The sequence below is a fragment of the Galleria mellonella genome, unplaced genomic scaffold, assembly GCF_026898425.1.
Source record: "Galleria mellonella isolate WM207_F2 unplaced genomic scaffold, CSIRO_AGI_GalMel_v1 utg1917, whole genome shotgun sequence".
NCBI classification, from domain to species: Eukaryota; Metazoa; Arthropoda; class Insecta; order Lepidoptera; family Pyralidae; genus Galleria; species Galleria mellonella.
The window spans coordinates 964,999-986,656 of NW_026442031.1; the positions used below are offsets into that span (position 1 = coordinate 964,999).

Here is a 21,658-nt window from a genome sequence, read left to right on the forward strand (position 1 = left end):
AAATACAAATAGCATTGGGATTTTTAAATCGCGTCTAAAGAACCTCTCACAATGCTGATGTACGTACTCATTATATTTGTGTATTATATATATATATATATATATATATATATATATATATATATATATATATTATTTATTTATTTTTAACTAGAACATTTAAGTCGATTGGTACACATGTATGACTGTAACTACTAATAAACTGTAATTTTGTCTCATATTGGCTTTGCTGGAGGAAATCTCTTTTGGAGATAAGCTCGTCTTTGTGAACTATTATGTTTGTTTTTACATTTCAATAACATTTTTTGTACAATAAAGAATAAAGAAAGAAAGAATAAACAAACGAACTATGACTAGAGATCAATTGTAAACTTTATGGAAGAATATTAGATATATAAACAATTATAATAAGTTATGAATACTAGAGACAGTTATTCATACTAGAGAAAGTTATTAATACTAAAATATCAAACTTCTTGTTCTATTCACAATGTAGTTACAGGGGGAGGTATGGGGGGGGGGGGGGGCGTAAGGTGCTATGAATCACTTCGAAAAAAGAATAGTGTGGCCTTGCTCATCTTTGCGGGAATACCGCCATACCTTTCGATACTATACGAGTAGGTAACCTTATTATAGATTTTTTAAAAAAATTAGTGAAAATGTAATGGAACCAATTATGAACCCGACCATAAGTGGGTCTGCTGAAGTCTATAGGCGACGGTTACCACTTTCCATCAGGTGGGCCGTCAGCTTGTTTGCTATTCTAAGTTGTATAAAAAAATGACCAATAGTAAGTAACAAATTAAAAATAAATTTATTGAATAAATTTTACGATTTGTAAGTAAATCCATTTAGAGCGTTTTTAGGATAATTTCGTTGATATACAACACCTATGTATAATATATATATATATATATATATATATATATATATATATATATATATATATATATATATATATATATATATATATATATATATATATATATATATATATATATATATATATATATATATATATATATATATATATATATATATATATATATATTTTGTATATATATACATATATAAATACAGAAAAGAGGATAACGCTTCGTATTGATACCAATGGAAAATAATTTACTATTTTCAAAAACAACATAAAGTAGAAATATAGGTATTAAGTGGAAATAACTAATATTCAGTTTGTTGCTAGTGACGCGTACCTAGTTGGTTAGATGGCGCCACTCCTCGCTCGTCAACTTGCGCATCAGTAAATGTTTAACTACCTACTAATATTTTGTCTAAAACTCCAGCTCGGCTGTCCAGCCGCCGTGTTTATATTCGATACTATGTTGATGTCGTATTATGCCTATCAATGTTTCGCGCGCTCGTGCTAATAATATCAACACAGCTGTGGCTTGAAACCAAACAGGAAAATGTGTCGTCCTGGTACGAGTATGTACGATCCACAAGGACTTTTAAATATCGCTCGTGGAGTAGCTGACCAGCTACATTGTTTACTGCGCCCGAGCGACCGCCTCCACCACGGTTTAAGCTTTGTTTTCCAATAATTGGCAGTTGTCGTATACAAAGTAAATTAATCACACTAGAAACTATATTACGCAGTAACTTTCTGCCCGCCACTTCGTACACGTGGATTTCAGAAGTAGAAAAACCAATGATATAGAAAAACCAATATATTGTTAATAATGGGGATTAGTAGCCCCATTGCTAGCAATATACCCTGTCAGGTCGACCTCCTCGTGGTTCCCCCTGGAAACCATCGTGATTAATTTATTGTTAGATTTCCGTGAGAACACCGTGGGCTAACTGACCTGCTTCATTCTCACCTATCATCCTTCACTGGTGCCCCGTCGGTGTATACCGATTGCGCAGGCGGGGTAACCATTCCATTATCATCAATTAAAAAAAACCTGAATACAACTTTATTAAATAAAACCACTACCAATTTAGTGCAGTAGTTTTTGCTCGATCCCGAAATTATCAGACGAAATTTCCTTAAAAAAATATTTTTGCACCTATTTCTATTTAGATTTTTCTTAAATATCTCCCAATACAGATATTGTCTAGTTACCAATTTTATTGTACCAGTAAAATTGGTAAGATAGTAACAACCAAGAAATCGAACTTGGAATATAAATAAGCGTAGTTGTATCAATTAATGATGTGCAACCATCGTCTGATAGTAGATAGATACGGGGTCGTTCTGTTCACGCGCCGTTTCTCCAACATTAAAATTTGATATCACAGAGGAATCTTTATTGTAAGGACCACTATGAATTAACTTTTTAATAAGCTATTACAATTTTAAACCATAACATAGTAATTTCACGAAATTATCCAAAATGAAATATTTGGTTAATAGATAGGTTTAGGGAAATTATGCCTCATAATCGGCCTCATTGAATGATATAAGGGCAGAGTATCTATATAGATCTGTAGCAATTGATTTTACTAAAAATGTTAAAAAATATATATATTATAAACCATACAAATATTTACTGAATAAAATTATTTACCAATTGAAGGATTATTCATTAATCAATTTTTTATTTGCACTGCTATAGTATTTCAGCAGCGTGTCGTATAGATTGGTCTACGATTCGTTTATTTACAAATTCACTCATCTATTTAAATAGAACGGTTAAAATGTAAACAGACTAGGTACACAAATCAAAAACTTTCTTTTATAACCTTTAGAACTTGTTTTCTATTTTGTAGAATACGATTGAAAATATTTTTTTTTTTATATATAGTTTTATCTTTTATATATCATTTCAAGTATTTATTTTTATATTATGCGTTTGCTTTTAATGAATTACTCAAGCTGTGCACATAATGTGATTGGATTATAACCTAGCCGAATCACAAATGTAATTATTACTTAAGTTTTTTATGGTTGTGATCTGTTTTATGTGATCTGTTAAAAAACTTAAATGTTTAAAATATCAAACTTATAATAATAAAAATCTTTATGTTTAAAATGGAAGAGTTGACTTGCCTTTAGGACAGTAGTTGTTGTTGATCTCCGCTATGAAGGCGTCTAGCTCGAAAGTCCCTGTCTTGGGACTGAAGGCAGACCATGGGTCGTGCACCATTATCTGTTCACTATAATAACACACTGCTAACAACAACGTACGACGCAAGCAACAGGACGGTACCGCGGCGACTGGCGTGGCGTATCGATGCGCGTACACACCACTGTGTATCCCCTCCACCAATACCGCCCCGTGCAACCCTAGTCCTTTGTATCCTTGCTTGTTTCCATTCAATATAATGGCCTATTTCCAAATCTCGATTAGTGATCTCTTACTCATTGCTGTTGTTACTCATTTTTTGAACTCGAAAAAGTAAAGGTCTCTTGAAATATGAAGAAATAGCAATGAATGTATGTTTCATTTGTTTTCGTTATTTGAGTTTGTATTAATGAAATATTTATGTTGATCAAACAGTTAGTGCATACATTGTTACCAGTAACTGTACCAACAACTTTAGTTGTTACTCGTTATATTGTGACTTCTACCATAATTGGAATACTCCCGTCTACTTTAAATGATCATTTAATAAAGTTAAAAATTTGCCTGGGCAATAGTGCTGTCCAGTGTCTAAAACAGTCTTTTTTCAATTTGATACTTCTATGTGAGTTACGTTATAGGTTTAAATCCGTATTTCTCGATTTTGTATGGAAACAACGCAACTCACTTTTAGTTAATTAGTTGTCCAATTATTATCTAATGGACAGAGGTAATCAGAAACATAAGAGCAAAGCTAAGGTAAACCTGTGATTGACTTATGATTAAAACAGACTTATAGTTAATCTAAGATTTATTGATTTACTTCATTCTAACGCCCTTATTCGAAAAACCTTAATAAATAAATTATAAATAACAAACTTATTTTACCTATTGAACTGTTTTGTCTCTTTATTTGGAGCAAAATTTTTAATTTGAATGAAAGTTACAAAACCTTGTAATAGTTAAAGTGGGTTTTTTTAATGGATGAAAATGGAATGGTGACTCCGCTTGCGCTATCGGTATACTCTGGCAGGGCACCAGCGAGAGATGATTGGAGAGGATGAAACAGGTCAGTTAGCACATCGTGATGAATTTATCAAAAATTAACTACGATGGTTTCCAGGGGGAACCGCGTGGAGGTCGACGTGTTAAGGTATAGGTATTGCTAGTAATGGTTAGTTAAAGTGGGGTTTTTTTTATGGGTGAAAATGGTATGGTAACCCCGCCTGCGCTAACGGGATACACTGACGGAGCACCAGTGAAGGATGATAGATGAGAATGAAAACAGGCCAGTTAGCCCATCATGATGAATTCATCAGGAATTAACCATGATAGTTTCCAGGGAGAACCGCTATGAGATCGACCTGGTTTGGCATATTGCTAACAATAGGATTCTTAGTCTCCATTACTAACAATCCCTTCCCCCCCCCCCCCCCCGGTTAAAGTGGGTAAGTAGGAGGTTTTAGTTTTATGAATAAAGGGATATAATTTGTGCATTTGTTGGGCTTTGACTAAGGTTTATACCTTATGCTTAGGTATTTAGTTTGTAATATACACTGAGGAACCTTGTCATTCCATCAATAGAAAAAGACGGTCGAGTGCGAATCGGGCTCGCGCAACGAGGGTTCCATACAAAATCATCAAGTTTAAAAACTTTTTTTGTGAAATTACTACACTTTTACGGGTTTCGGATTTGTTTCCTTTACTTATGCTACATGACATTGCTTCTCACTAAATTGAATTATTTCAACTCAATGAGAAGTACCTTATAGGTTTTGATTACCTTTGCGAATGTCAAAATATGTGATATAAATGGAACATAAACGGCCGTATCTTTTATTTGCGTTGATTTAGAAGCTTGATTTTTTCACTACGTTAAGAGATTGCAAACTTGAGTATATAATATTAATTTCAACTTGATACCTCCACGCGTTCCTAACTTTAATAATTAACTGTAATTACCTTTCATATTTAACTTTATTAATTTATATGACTATATGAGTATCTCATGAATTCCCATTTTCCCAAGAGACTACAGCATGGTGTTCTTCAAAAGGGGGGTAAAGAGGTTTCTTCAAGGTCTGCAACAGGTGGGCTGTCAGCTTGTTTGCCATTCTAAGTTGTATTAAAAAAAAATGCATCCGAATATCTATGACGTGTATAAACTCTCCGGCGTCGCTCAATTTCCAGGTATGCATATTCAATTAAACTGGCACCTCTAGGTACGTGCTATACAAAGAACTGATATGCAGATTAGAAAAATAATAATAATTAGGTATATTTACGAGACTTTATTTTTGAATGCTCGTCCTGTGTATACTGGACTCGGTCATTTAATCGATATCGATTCCTAGCAGTAACCATAACAATTTAAGAAACTATATTATTGAAGGAAACTTGAGAGGCACACTACAATAAACACTTCCGATGATTATTATCGATCGAGTTAGCCGGAAGCCAAGAGGATATTGTCATACGGAACTAGTTAAAGTAATGTGAACGCTGATAACTAACTTATTGATCAGCTGTTTGTGAAGACTGAACGCGATATCGCATCAACGCACGCACCACGTGGTGATAGCTTATCTCCAGCCTACCGTACACCGTACACCGTACACCGAACACCGTACCGTGCACTCCGCGCGACCACTACCGCACCGCGGTGCACATTATCGTGCCGCCATCGCGCCATCTCCCGACCTATGCCACCCTACTGGCACCGGCTGCCGCGGCCGGCCCCGCGGCATCTTGTATGTAACACAGGAGCCGCGGACGCAACAATTAGCTGACTATTTCGCGCGCAATTCATTCAACCAATGTACTGATAAGCGTAATCGACCGACCGCTACATATAACTGCACACAAGTTTAATGATTTCAATAATTGACAGCGAAATAGAAACGGAGACGTAGTGAATACAATTTTATTTATATTTATATTTAATTCTTTATTGTACACACCAGTTATAAGAATATGACAGAGGTGATCAAATGTACAGAGGCGAGCTTAACTCTAATAGAGTTCTCTTCCAGCAACACCCAGCAAAAAGTTTATAACAATCAATGACATTGTAGCATTTATAACTTTATTTTTTATATTAAATGCTTCTTCTTCTGTCGAAACTATGGCAATATAAATATTTGGAATACAATTTAGTTACTTTTACTTCACCGTTGGTCGCATCGCTGAGATCTTCGTTCGTGCAAGAGGATGTTCAAACGGTTATGTAGTAACAGCAACCTTGTATCAAGACCATGCTTCGGTTCAGGTCATCACTTTGCAACACGCAATGGTTAAAGACCATCGTCTTCAAACTCTGCGCTATTTTAGATGAGAAGACGTGGCGTGATTTTCTATGGTCAAAATTGGACTTATCGAGTCGGACAAGTTGTCGGACTCGTTGACAACTTCGAGCGTAATGGTCTCAATTATAACCGGGTTTACATTTGAAGATATCTTCAGCTCAGCTCATGGATTGCCTCCAACTAGTTCTTAGTATCTATCGCGATCTTATGATTCTAAAATCAATGCTCATTGTTATTTATTATATAATCTCTCGCTCGAAGAAATGCCTCATTCCTATATATATAAGTATACATCTAAGTAGGTATTATATATATATATATATATATATATATATATATATATATATATATATATAATATACCTACTTAGATGCGGTATACGGACGTGCGTAACAATATTTACTGGCAGCAGTAGGTAAATCTTCTTGTAGCTTCGTAGATACTATTGACTTACTATTAATTGATATTAGACCGGCAACAATATAAAAACAAATATTACTATCGAACATCAAATAAATCACAATGGAAATTGAGGGCAGCTGTCAACACAACGTAAGAAAGTTGTGTTTCTATGAATTTTCCGTATTTTAAACTCATAAACATGTCGGCGTCGCGTTGCGGGCTCGCATGCGCTCCCACGAGCCGCTGCACGCTGCAGCGAACCAGCTAGTTTATTGCCCTCCGGGAACCAATAAATTTTATCGCATTAGCGGTAAAAGTGCTGTATGGCAGTTCATAGTTTTTCACTGTTCCGGGTATTTAATATCGAGCGGTTTGTGCGCGGCCAACTGAAAAAACTCATGTTGTGACAGCGAGACGCCCTGCGGAGACTCGCGCCGAGCTGCGGACCCGCGCCGCGCCCTGTACCCTGCGCCCCGCGGTAACTGATCCCAAACATAAATAAACATCCCCAAACATCCAGAACGATAACGAGCCATCGTCGTTAATTGATTTATTGTCCCACTGTCGACGTTTTGGTTATAACAAACAAGAATACAATAAGTACGACACTGGCTGGTAATTTGATATAGGCGCATAGCACAGTGCAGATTTTTTTCAAATTTAAACAATATAAATTAGTCTAAAACCAATATAATCATAAAACAATAAGTAATAAAACATTTTTACTTAACTCTTAAGAGCCCCGATACTGTACAATAGAGGTAATAAAAACACATATGTACTTACCTACATATAAAGCACTGTTCCTTATAGCACTCTATGGGGGAGACCTATGTTCAGCAGTGGACAGATAACGATTGGCATGATGATGTAGGTATCATCATATAGTTTTTACCAAATGGTACTTGCATTTTTTCCAAAACTAGAACACTTACCATATAAATAAAATCTCATTATACCATTTTTTTAAAAGGTAAGTATTCAGTCCCAATCGTAATAAAATGTGAATCTCAAGTTTATAGCTTTTTTTATACCACTGCGATGGCAAACAAACATACGGTCCACCTAACGGCAAGCGGTTACTGTAGCCTATGAACGCCTGCTATACCAGAGGCATTATGCGCACCTTGTCGATCCTGAAGGATCTTCTTTGTCCCTTTTTTGAAGAAAATCACGTAGTAATTTCTTGGAAAACCCCTGATAGTGAGTTCATTATATGTATAACTATAGCGTTCGTGGGAGGAAATCACGCTGTACGCGGCCATCCAGGTTCCCTCCCTGAACTCCCTGTCGAAAGCGAGCCGTACAATGTTTTTTTTTAATGGGTGATAATGGAATGGTAACCCTACCCGCGCTGTCGGTATACCTACACTGGCGGGGCACCAGTGAAGGATGATAGGTGAGGTTAAAGCAGGTCAGTTGTTCACGATGATTTCCAGGGGGAACCACGTGGAGGTCGACCTAATAGGACATTTTTTTTAATGGGTGAAAATGGTATGGTCACCCTGCCTATGCCAACGAAATACGCTGGCGGCGCACCAGTGAAGGGTGATAGGTGAGAATGAAAACAGGCCAGTTAGCCCATCATGATGAATTCATCAGGAATTAACCATAATAGTTTCCAGGGAGAACCGCCAGGAAGTCGAACTGGTTGGGTATATTGCTAGCAATGGGATTCTCAGTCTCCATTACTAGCAATCCTTTTCCCCCCAATAGGGCATATTACTAGCAATGGGACTGTCAAACTCCATTGCTGCAATCCCTTTCCCCCGCTGTACGATGGTTATACATATAGTAAGTATAATAACATATTGAGTATCAGATACTACTGACAGTTATGTTCTCCTTTAATTTTAACCTGGATGATACTCATGTATACCTAATATTATCAATAGGATCAACGGCCTCTCTTACTGTCAACTTTATAAGTTGCATCAATTCAGAATCGTAAGGCATCGATTGCCTAACTATATGACAACAGTGAGTTATTACAATAAAATTATATACATAGGTATTGCGTAGGAAGGTTGCAAGATGATGACATAAGAGAACGTTGGAAGGTTTACATTGAAAAACATATGAATGAAGTAATGAAAACGGCAAAAGATATGAAGAATTGAAAAACTGCTGGGCCAGACGGTATAACAGTAGAAGTATGGAAGTTACTGGGAGAAGATGGATATAAATGGTTTACTTTGAATCTTTTTAAAAGTAGTCAGCTAAAAACATTAGAAGCAGCTCAAAAAAAGTAAAGTCTTTTTTTAATCTAGTCTAATCTGACTACAAATTATTCGACTGAGCAATTCTTTCTTTTATGCAACTTAGAATGGCAAACAAATTAACGATCCACCTGATGGAAAGCGATAGCCCTCGCCTATAGACATGAGCAGTACCATGAATATAACAGAGTATATTGTTTCACTCATGACATCATTCTGTAAATTCACGTCATATCCGACCCTTCAAACCGAAACACAGTCATGCAAACACAACTGCTTCACGGTTGAAACACAAATGGGACAGAGGTAGCAATCGACTTTTGTTCAAAGTTTCCCTCTGGTATCAATTGTCATGAATAGAACGAATAAAATTATATTTGTATTTTAAATATTTAAATACATATATGAAGATTGAGTTCAATACAAAATGCACCTTGACCGGGCCGAAGTTTAAAAAAATATATTCAATGTACCAAATTAGGCATCGTTTTAATTTGGAAAATTAAATATTAAAAAATATTACTTACAAAACAATATATTATTGTTAGCATTCAAGTAATAATATAATTCAAATTAGCTTCCATTTATTTTTATGTTAATATAAAAACAAAAACTTGTTGACAGACGTATTTTGAAATGTTATTTATTAGGTTACGATCCTGACATACTTTTAGACCATCGTGTTCTGCTGAACTATATTACAGAGCAGAGCATTTCTTAAATAACTTAAAAAAGAGACAAGGAGTCCAAGCCATCTATTTTTTTTTAAATGCACAATACCTTGCAAGTCCGATAGTGGGAACGAATATTTTAATTATATGGTAAGATTACGATTTACTTCCGTAGAGGTTTCATTACAATTTTTACTGTATTTTTGTGAAGCAAATAAAAATATTAAAAGAAATAAAATGTGCCATAAACATAAGTACCACTTGTGATCTTAATAGCTCGCCACTATTGTTACGTGTAAGTACATGAAATCTGCCGACAAAATATATTCCAAATATAATTATTGGTACTAAAAACAATTAAATTTTCAACTTAGCTAAATGGTACCTACTCAGAGAACAACAATAACGTCTATGGTATTGTTGCAAAAATATACCCTTTATGTATTGTGGATTATATGCAGTGCAAAGTGCAAGGGGGCCATTCCGGGAGGGTGAGTCACGACTCTGGTCGCGGGGCGGCGTGACGAGGGGCGCGAGGCATGCAATTTTACATGGGCTGATTCGATACAGTCGTGTAGTACATAGGTTAAAATTATTGTCGTATAGTGTGGAACGGAGGGTGTTGTTTTTTTTAATGCATGATAATGGAATGGTAACCCCGCCTGCGCTGTCGGTATGCACTGGCGGGGCACCAGTAAGGGACGATAAGTAAAAGGAGGAAGAGATCAGTCAGCCCATCGTAATGAATACACCTGAAATTCAGCACGATGATTTCCAGGGGACCGAGGGGAGGTCTACCGGGAGGAGTAACCCGCTTTATTAACAATCCCTTCCGCACTTGACTAGGTGAAGTTAGAACATGATAAAATAAGATATCTGGGAAGAAGGTCTACTTGACTTTAGGTTCAAAAATAAAATTACTAAACGCACCAAAATTAACATGGAACCAACAAGGGACTTTTGTACATGACACGATCGGCGAGATATCGCGCAATAAACACGAAGAATGCGAGCGAGTTGGATACTTCCTCCTTTTTATGTCGGCTAAAAATATTTACTGCCTAGTAAAGATTAGTCATTTTGTTACTTGCATTATTACTATTTGTGTGAGGGTGGCGCCCTCTGGTGTCTACAGTTTCTATAACATCTATAGAAACACTAGACTTCCTGTCGAGGTTTTTTCTAAGAGCCTACAACATGAGGTTCCTCAAAAATGAGGTAAAGAGAGGTATTTTTTCAGAGGTTTAGGTTAAGGAGGGTTGTGTGCTTATTTGCCACCTTTGGTACAAAAAATCATCCTCGTTATATATGCAAACCTTTTAAAAAATTTATGCATACAAAAAAAACATTTGTGCAGAGACCCGACGAAATTACGAGTATTTTGCCAAAATGGAACTCTGTACTTTATCCAAAAAAATTGTTATTTTATAATAACAAAATCATAGAATAACATTTCAAAATGTATAAGGAAACTACCACTAAATATTTTTAAAATCAATTTAATACGTTGGCTCCAAAGGAAATATTTTTATTCAATAAAAGAAAGTGCATCAAAAAGATTTTGACATTTTTTGACATTTTAATTATTTAAATAAATTTATTTCATATGACATTGGACGTGCTATTAATTATTATATATCTTGATAATCTGAAAATAGGAATTATTTTATTGTAATAACAATAAATATTGTTATTATAAAATCTAAAATGTGTCTACCTAAATGAGACTTTTTTATGCAACTTAGAATGGCAAACAAGCTGACGGCCCACCTGATAGTAAGTGGTAACCGTCGCCTAGAGACATGAGCAGTACCACGGGCATAACATAGTATACTGTTTCGCCTATGATACCCCCCATGCGTTTTCCTGAGGACTCAGGTGTTGTTCCTCTGTACCCTGTAAATTTACTGCCATATCCGCACCCTTCAAACCGAAACACAGCCATGTAAACACAACTGCTTCACGGTAGAAACACGAATGGGACAGAGGTGCCCAAGCGAACGACTTTTGTACAAAGTCTCCCTCTGGTATGAGACTATACTTTGCACGCCATTAAAACAATGTAGCTAAATATATAATTCTATAACACTAATTAAGATATATTTAACAATATTTAGGTATTATTCAATCAGGTCGACTTCTACGTAGCCACATAGTCCCCCCTGGAAATGATCACGCATAGTTCCTAATGAATTCGTCACGATAGGCTAACTAGTCTGTTTTCGTGTTCCAGCGTATACTAATAGCGCTGACGGGGTTACCATTCCATTATTATCCATAAAAAAAAAAAACATTACAGTAAAATCAATCATTAATAAATTATAAAATATATAAGGACAAAGTAATATCAGCGTATTACTTTGTATAAGTGAATAAATAGAATAATTGTTTTACTAATTTAAAAATAAAAAATAAAACAAAAACTATAATGAATATAAATTGTGTTACGACTGAAATCACTTTGTTTGTAGAACAAAATTTTTTTCCTACGATATATTTAATACAAAGAATAAGGCTACATGACAAATGTGACGAGGGAAAGTGAATATTGGAGCAAGGAGGGTCATGAGTCAACTACGAGCGCCCCCACCTCGGACGGAGTCTGCAGTATCCGCAATGTTCTGCATCCGGCGACCACAAAAGCCACGGCCTATTGTTCTAGCGGTGACGCGCCAGTAATCGCCAACGCAGGTAGCTACGCCAATTGCCCGCCTGGCCCCCGGCGATGCGCGTGCTTCTTACAAAAGATAAGTATACTAGTACGTACATAATAGCATAATTAGTTCCTTTTGGTTCAACAGACACAGATAAAAAAAAGGTATGAAAGAACACTGCAAAAATATTTACTACCGTTTCATAAATATTTACTTGCTCGGTGCCAGAATATATTGTTTACTGTCTTTGTGCCGTGGCTTTGTTTGTGATAATGACAATAAATATAAGGCTTCATCTGGATTACAGCCCGTCTGCAGATACACAAAATATTGTAATCTGTCCAAAGTATAAGCAATAAATATGAAAGTAATTGTGTCTGTTCGCCTTTTATCATTGGCCCAAGGTTAAGATGGGAAATATTTAGACAAAGAACTTAAGTCTATATACCTTATACTTAAATCTATATTCAAAATACACTATTTACCTTTAGTTTCAAGCTTATAGAATAGAATAGAATGTTATTGCCAACTGTAAACATAGCTTTGGACTTGACATCAGTATCAACAGTTATACCTACCCTACCGGGCGTACAACAATTTAAGAACAGCGGGTCTACCATGAAATGAAATTCCGAAATTTCGGACTCAATTTCGTGTTTTTGTTTATACCAAAATCGGACCAATAAATAGAGTTTAACATTTCGTTTGTCATACATCCTATCATAAAAGTCCAAAGGAACAATATTTTAACATTTTTAATATTTCCAAACGGCATGTATTATGTAATTTTAACATCAAATTTGTGTTTCGTTTGGCTCCGTAATTTCGGAAAACATTTCATGGTAGGCCCTCAGGTATATAAGCCATTACTAATATTATAACTGTAAAAACTGAGTTTATTTGTTGATGCATTAGCCAATCATAACTGCTTGTCATATGGAGAAGAACGTAAGCTATTTTTCTCAGACGGAGTCGCGGGTAAACGCTTATAATTTTTTAAACTGACATTCGTATTATTTTTTTACAATGAGAAAACGAGCACGGTGATCACCTGATGGTAAGTGACTACCGCCGCCCATGATCACCCACAACACCAGATGCATTGTAGGTGTGCTGCCGGCCTTTTAAAAAGGAATATGCTCTTGAAGGTTATGTTGTCGTATCGGTTCAGAAATAATGCAAATTAGCAATACTTATGTTCTAATTGAACAAATAATATAAAAATATTAACAAAATATAATAATTATATGTTGTACAAAGTATTATAGAACATATGTCATAAACATAATAAGATATCATGTCAAATGTGAGTCAAACTCACTCGCCCAGGTTTCCGTAGGCAGGTACATAAAACAATCTGTAAATAGGTTTTTAATTTTTATAGATAACAATATGAAATTATTATGTGAATATGTAGATAGTATACAAGACAAACTAGCGACATTACATCACATCGCATTAGAAACCTCTTAATTTATCAGTGTTTCTCTACAATATTATGCGTGTATTATACATATAAACCTTCCTCTTGAATCACTTCTATCTATTAAAAAAAACCGCTTTAAAATCCGTTGCGTAGTTTTATATATTTGAGCATACATAGGGACGGACAGACAAAAACAGCAACTTTGTTTTATACTATGTAGTGATTGATTTCAAATGATTATTATTCTTATATTAATATTCTTATATTTTATATATATTTATAGCAAGGCAACAGATTACAAATTAATACATTAGTAAAATAAATATTACATAAAACATCAAATTTGCACTCCAACAACTGCTCTGCAATATCAAATATCTCTATATCAAACAAGAGTTAAAATATATATATATAAATATATATATATATAAATTTTAAGCATTAAATTTATGTACCTCCTTATTCACAGTATTTTTTTTTATGGGTGAAAATGGTATGGTAACCCCTCCTGCGCTAACGGGATACGCTGGAGGGGTACCAGTGAAGGGTGATCGATGAGGATGAAGAAGGTCAGTTGGCCCATCGTGACGAATTCAACAAGAATTGTTCACGATGGTTTCCAGGGGGAACCACGTGGAGGTCGACCTAATAGGGCATATTGCTAACAATGGGGCTGTCAAACTCCATTGCTAACAACCCCTTTCCCCCCTATTCACAGTATTAGAAGTGTTGTGTACAGAGATATAATCCTCTTACATGTGTTACATATCATTTAGTTGTCTCACGTTGTCCAGTGTCAATGTTGTATACGTGTTATAGACACCTACTTATAACACCTATTTTTTTTTTGTATTGTCTTTATTTTTTTTATTATTATTATTTTGTTTCGTCTCCACTAATTCACAATTTCCATCAGACATTCAAGGGTTGTTTGGAACAAATCCCTTTTATGGGATAAGTCCTCCATTGTACTCATTCTTTTGTTAAGACCTCTCTATCCTATAATTTATGACCGTACAGTGAAATATTACAAACAAACAAATGTTATTTAGGTTAATTACGAAATCCTTATTTCAGGCCATAGCTGTGGTTAAAAACCCAACTGAATAACTACGTTTGTTTTTGAAGATTTTTTTATAATATTCCAAAAACTGTTACATTTAGGAACAGCGCTCAATATTTCCTGTAATAATAACATACCTATATATTTCTTTATAAACTATAATTATTTTTTTATTTTTCGCTTTCCAAACATGAAACATAAGCGAAGGGATGGTGTTTTTTGTCATATTCTCTATTATAAATATATCAATCAAACTACGCAGAATAAAAATAAATAAAAATTAAATTTTAACAAAAATGTTGAACACCCTTATAATGTTTGTTACAAACTCCTTTGTAATTTGTAATTTCTAATATTGTATTCCTTTAATTATTCATTTTTTTATAAACTGTCAGTATAACTTTTCAACGTAGGCAGGGGCACCAACTTCCTCATTGGGCGTCTAAATAAGCCGATAGGCGTCCGTACTTCGGCTATTCGAGCAATGCCATCTTGTCCTCGATAAATTGCAGTGATTACACCTCTTAGCCACGTTCCACGCGGTTGTTGATCATCTACAACTAGCACCAGGTCCCCCACATTCAATGCCCTTTAGGCAATAGTGTTGGCAGATATTCTTTAACCCACCTGGACCAGAAATGATCAAGGGCCCTTTTCCATCCTGCTCTACTACAGAGGTCTCGGTCTTCTAGACGTGCAGGTATTGGTTTTCCTGACGAAGTTCCAAGTACAAAATGGAAAGGAGTCAAAGCTTCACTTTGATCAGGGTCAGAGGGCACGTGAGTGAGAGGTCTGGAATTTATGAGCGCTTCTGCCTCTATAAAAAGAGTTAACAAAATCTCGTCACTGGGTGTACGCTCTTTCAAAGTGACTTGTATGGCGGTTTTCACTGACCTCACTAATCTCTCCCATGAACCGCCCATATATAATACGCTCATTGTTTATTTCAGCTCCATACAAAGATGTCAATAAATGACTGGTATATATGACCAGATTTCTAGTATATAATAGCGGCATCGGTGTATATGTACCAATTCTAGGTGAACTGCTCTAGTTACCAAACATGGGATATCGGCCAACAGCAACTTGAAGAGGTCCAAAATAGTCAAGACCAATAAAACTGAAGGGTCTCTTGTGATGAGCTACACGGGCAGCGGGCAAGTCTCCCATAGGAGGCTGATACGGTGTAGCACGTCTTATCTTGCAGACTCTGCAATTGTAAGCAACAGATCGAACAGCGCTTCGAAGGTGAAATCCAATAAAACTGTCTGAGTTCATTTACTCTGTATTGCCATGAGCTGCCTTTTCGTGATAATAGGCAATAAGTAGACGCACAGTCCGATGACGAGCATCCAAGATAATGCTTTGATCTTCGACGTCTATTGCACGATCAATCCTGCCTTTTAAACGGATGACTCGCTGATCATCGATAACCGGGGAAAGAGTGAACAATTTGCTCTTCCGAGGTAGAGGTTGACCATTTTTCAAGAGTACAAGTTCTTCCGCAAACGTTTCTAATCGGCCATGTCGCAAGGACCAATAATATTGTGAACTGATTATAATAAAGAAAACGCCGGTTCGTGTTGAAAAGTTATACTGACAGTTTATAAAAAAATGAATAATTAAAGGAATACAATATTAGAAATTACAAATTACAAAGGAGTTTGTAACAATGTTTATTCAACTATTCCCATTACAACATGTATGGGCCGACAGTATTAGAGACCGATTATTACAAATTTTGCATTATATCTTTACATACTATTAATCATTTATTGTGTTGTCCATGGAACAATACATAGAAAATATGTATTACATATTATGTATCTGTGTACATGATTATATGCATGTATGTATGTTTATGTATGTGTGTATATATATAATATTTTACATTATTACATGTATTATATCTGTATATTAAGAAATAATAGAATTTTCATCGTGCCTCCGATCAAACTATTTATAATTACTCCCCTCCATCCAAAGGTTGCCTGGAAGAGATCGCTTTTAGCGATAAGGTCGCCCATTGTTTTCTCATTGTGATTATTTCTTGTAGTTGTTTATATTTATAATAAGTTTCCTATTGTAATATTTTGGAGGAAACAATAAAGAGTATCTATCTATCTATCTACATAATTCCTCTATGGGTAAAGTCATTAGATATATTAACCGACAGATATTGTGTTCTGACAGACAGACAGACGGACGGACAAAGTCGCTTTTTTATACGGATCCTTAAAAACAATGTTACACAGTAATAACAATTAGATAAGGCGATGAAATTTGTATTAGTAAGTAGGTATTATGCGCGCCTTCTTACTTGTGAGTGACTTACTCATATTAGTTGAGCTGTTTACGCGCGACTTACTCACATTAGTCGAGCTGTTTACGCGCTAGAAGGCAATTAATAAACAAACAAACTCATTTTCACATTTATAATATTAGCAATTTTACTAAGTGCCTATTCATTATTATAATTAGTATTAACCGATATGTTGATTATCATTATTATTAATCGCTAGGCCTCCTAGCTAGGAGTAGACTTTTTCACACGCAGCCCTAAAAACAATGTTATTTTGTCATAATACACAGAATATTGTTACATGAATATTAATTATATGAGAGCCAATATTACTTATACTAAATTACATACATAGTGATTAATTAATTAAGGCACCAATTATAAATAATAAATACTCATTATTTAATAATTAGTATTATTGTGTAGTCCCAGCACAGAATTGACCATGTCTTCTTTTCTCGTAAGTGTCGTAAAAGGCGACTAAGGGAACTTAATGGTCAAGAGATGGGCAGCAGCATCCCTCTTAAAACATCACCAAAGTCTACCTGCAGTTGTCAAGAATGACAACTACTGGCAAAACCATTCAACTGCTGAATATGCTTTGTAATGTTTTAAGAGGAACGCTGCTGCCAATCCTTCGACCATTAAGATCCCTTGGTCGCCTTCTACGACACCTATGGGGAAAAGAGTGGTTGCTCATTCTACGTCGGGACCATACAGCAAGTTATTAATAGTATAGACGTATTGTTGTATATTATTACAGTTAGTTTCTCAATAAAATGAACTTGTGGAAATGCAAACAAAGCAATTGTCTAGTGTCTGAATCATTTGCAGTTATTTACATAATATATTATAATTTAAACAATGTAACACAATTAGAGTTGATGCGGGGTATGGAACCACTGCAAGCGTTAATTACCTAGAATAGCGATTCCTAAAGTGGGTTCCGCGGAACCTAGGGAGTCCGTAAAAAAGCACCAAGATTCCACGAAATTATTTATGCAGTGAAACAATTTCATTCTTTATATTAAAAATTAAAGGAAACTATAAAATGTTGTAACTCACTTTCACGTCTATCATATAAGTAAGGATGTTTTATTATTAATTAATATGTTATTGTAGATACAATCATATATAAAGGAATATGACAGTGGACTTCGTTGAAGGACTTTGTTGGACACATCATGGGGAAAAATAGGACGGAGAAAAAGGGTTGTACAGAAAAGAATATAAAAACGGCAGTATATGAAAATTTCGACGCTTTCGAATTGGTAGCTTTATTATTTTTAAATATTTTATGTAGCTCGGAATGATATACTCATATTTCACTTCAAGATACAAGTAAACTCATTTCAATAAATAGATATCAGATATAATGTAGGTATATTTTTATACATATTTCTATTTTATTCTAATTTCAAAGTAAAATAGTAATGTTATCATATAATTGTATAATCTTCATTATTATGTTGTTTTGTTATATGTAATATGTATAATTTATATTATTTTCTTAAAAAGAGATTGTATCTAATGAATGATTTTATTTAAGTGAAAAATTTGTTCAGTTTATGTGTAAATAAAAAATAAATAAATAAATAATTATTGAGTATATTGATTCTATAAAATTAATATATAAAATTCTCGTGTCACGGTGTTTGTTACCAAACTTCTCCGAAACGGCTTTACCGATTTTCATGAAATTTTGTGTGCATATTGGGTAGGTCTGAGAATCGGCCAACATCTATTTTTCATACCCCTCAATGATAAGGGTGACCCGCCCCAAAATTTTTTTTTTTATTTTTTTGACAATTTTTTTTTATTTTTATTCTATTATGATTTAGCATTGAAAAATACATACAAATTCAAAATTTCACGCTTTTATGATCAACCACTGTTTTTTATCGCGATTTTTATATGCCGCAATAGGGTTGCAAGATGACAATCGAATATAATAATTGTAGTACGATAAATTTTCATGTATAGTTCTAAAAATAAGGTATATGGTAAAACAACGTTTACCGAGTCAGCTAGTAAAATATATAAGATTCAACACAAGAAAACGTGCAAAATTGTCTGTAATTTGCATTACATGCTGTATCTAGATTTAATTTGTACTTAAGTTTGATTATTATGATTTTACTATCAATCTTAATATATCCCATATCACGATGTTCTATCAACGACAACCTCACATGCTTATTTAACAAAAGTCTCCTTTAAACGTGTTCTCTGTGGTTGCTCCAACATCTTTAATTCCCTGGACAATAGGGAAAGATTCTTTTGTTAAAAAATTATGACGCTTTATAACTTTAAACTTTCGCTAGAGTAGATGATATGATACTATTTGCAACTTGCATAGATTACAACTTGAACATAATTTATTTCTTTGTGTTAGTTCTATGACTGAATAATAGCAGGTAATCTGTAGTTAAATACCCTTTTTAAATTGCCAGACGTCGTATTCCCTTATTATAGAACGTAAATAAAATTATATTGATGCAATTGAAAATATTATTTATAAAAGAATCCATTAACGATGAGAATGAGTTTAGATTAAGAATGAGTTTAATCTTGTCTAAGTGCCACATAATCAGTTCTCGTTAAACAATGTATCTATGCTTCAAAAAACAGGCCATGAACAAGACCTTTCCCTTCCCTTAAGGAACAAAATGTCTTTTGTTAAGTTATGCTTAAGTGCTATTACTAGACAATATCGTACAAAAACAAAGAGTAGTCGCTACGTGGAAAAATTACCTTTAGGATATTTCGAGTTTGTTGATGAACGTTATTTTACAAAACAATAGATATTTCTCTATTGTTTACAGTTCCAAATTTATTGTTCCACTTTACAATTTTCACCACATTAAAAAATATATAGTTTCTGTTAAATATTTGAAAGCATTTTACAATATATAGCTATATATATATATAATATAATATATCTAGGTATATTAAATATATATATATATATATAGCTACCTATATATATATAGCTACTTAGATATAAAATATCTAGGTAGCTATATATATATAGCTACCTAGATATTTTATAAAAAAAAAACGGCACTGGCTAACCTGGTTCTTGCGGCCCTTTTGGGTACGCGTGGGTCACCCACCCACCACAAATACTGGAAGTTAATAACTTGCGAATGGAAATAAACTACATACAAGGAAATCAAATGTTATTGCATTGAATATATATAGTCATATCGTTAAATTATACATATACACATGTTTTTAGAAAGTTAATAAACTTGGTAAATAATAAACAAAACGAAAAAATATATATAAGATTAAAACCATATTTTCAATGAGAGGATAAATTAGAGCGATAACGTGATCTTTTGTAGGTACTTTTCTTGTGATTTTCTATGGATTTTCTTCAAACTAGTGACGTATATGGATCAATTATTATCAATTAATATACAAATTACAACAAATATATTTAAATTGTACTCATAGGTGGATTTGAAAAAAGTAGATTTCATAAGAGATGTTTTGTTGTAGGGATGCTGCTGCCCATACCTCGTTAGTTGCCTCTTACGACATGCACGGAAAAGGAAAGGGTGACTTATTCTATGCCGAGACCACACAATCAGTTTGTCGTTACTTAATTATAAATAAATTAATAAGTGAATTAGTAAGTAGAATTGTTTAATTTTAGTTATAGTAGTAGGTACCCTGTTTAGATATTATAGGGTTGATATGATAAAAAACAAAAAATCCAACTTAAAAACATGCTTAAAGCCTAAACAGACTTAAATGAAATTTGGCAGGTGAGCGTTATATCTTAACTTACCACAGGATAATTTATACTTTGACACACGCGGGCAAAGTCGCGGAAAATAGCTAGTTTGAAATAAAACGAGAAAATAGGTACATTAAGAGTACATTAGTAATTTAAATATTAATTTTTAAATAATAATATTGGTTAATTATTGGCAAAGATACCGCGTAACAGATACTCACAAAAAAAGAAAAAAATATCCCCGACGCACAAGTAGGTAGACAACGACAACTGAAAAACAAAGTATAGGTACCTACTTAAGTCATCGATCATTTCTAAGTTCAAAATGATGTCACAGAGCGTATAGGAAATATAAACAAAATCGGTCAAATGTCAACCAAACTCATGTCCCGAGTAAGAAGGTGTATGATTTTATTAAATGTATTAATTTAATAGCCTAGTGGTCCCGGTATAGAATGGACAATCGCCCATTTCCTTCTTGTAAAGAGGAGAAAAGGAATTGTTAGTAATGGGATCTAACATCGCCATTGCTAGCAATGTATCCTATCAGGCCGACCTCCACGCTGTCCCCCCTGAAAACTATCGTGGTTAATTCTCGACTTAGTTACGACGGGTGACCTGCTTTCATGCTCACCTATCACCCCTCACTGGTGCCCCGCCAACGTATACCTTCAGCGCAAATGGGGTTACTATTGCATTATCATCCGTTAAAGATCCCTGTGTGTGTTGTAAGAAGCGACTAAGGGAACTTAATGGTCGAAGGATGGTCAGCAATGTCCCGTAAAACATCACCAAAAAACCTAACTGCGAGTTCCAATCCGTGTGTCAAGCGTATCAAACCCCCCCTT

At 34.5% G+C, this 21,658-nt stretch overlaps 1 protein-coding gene across 8 annotated transcripts in view; it reads right to left on the reverse strand.

Moving 5' to 3' along the window:
• LOC113509531 (transcription factor BCFI-like) overlaps positions 1-21,658 on the reverse strand; it is an 83,624-nt gene that overhangs the window by 44,773 nt on the left and 17,193 nt on the right. For 2 of the 8 annotated variants that reach the window (XM_052894165.1, XM_052894163.1), the window contains exon 1: positions 3,008-3,189. The exons of 3 other annotated variants lie outside the window; for them this stretch is intronic. In XM_052894165.1, the coding sequence (XP_052750125.1) occupies positions 3,008-3,104 (97 nt within the window). In that variant the 5' untranslated portion in view covers positions 3,105-3,189. Of the gene's footprint in view, positions 1-3,007; positions 3,190-21,658 lie in introns of those variants that run through there. 3 more of the 8 variants (XM_052894167.1, XM_052894164.1, XM_052894171.1) reach the window with 3 other exon arrangements.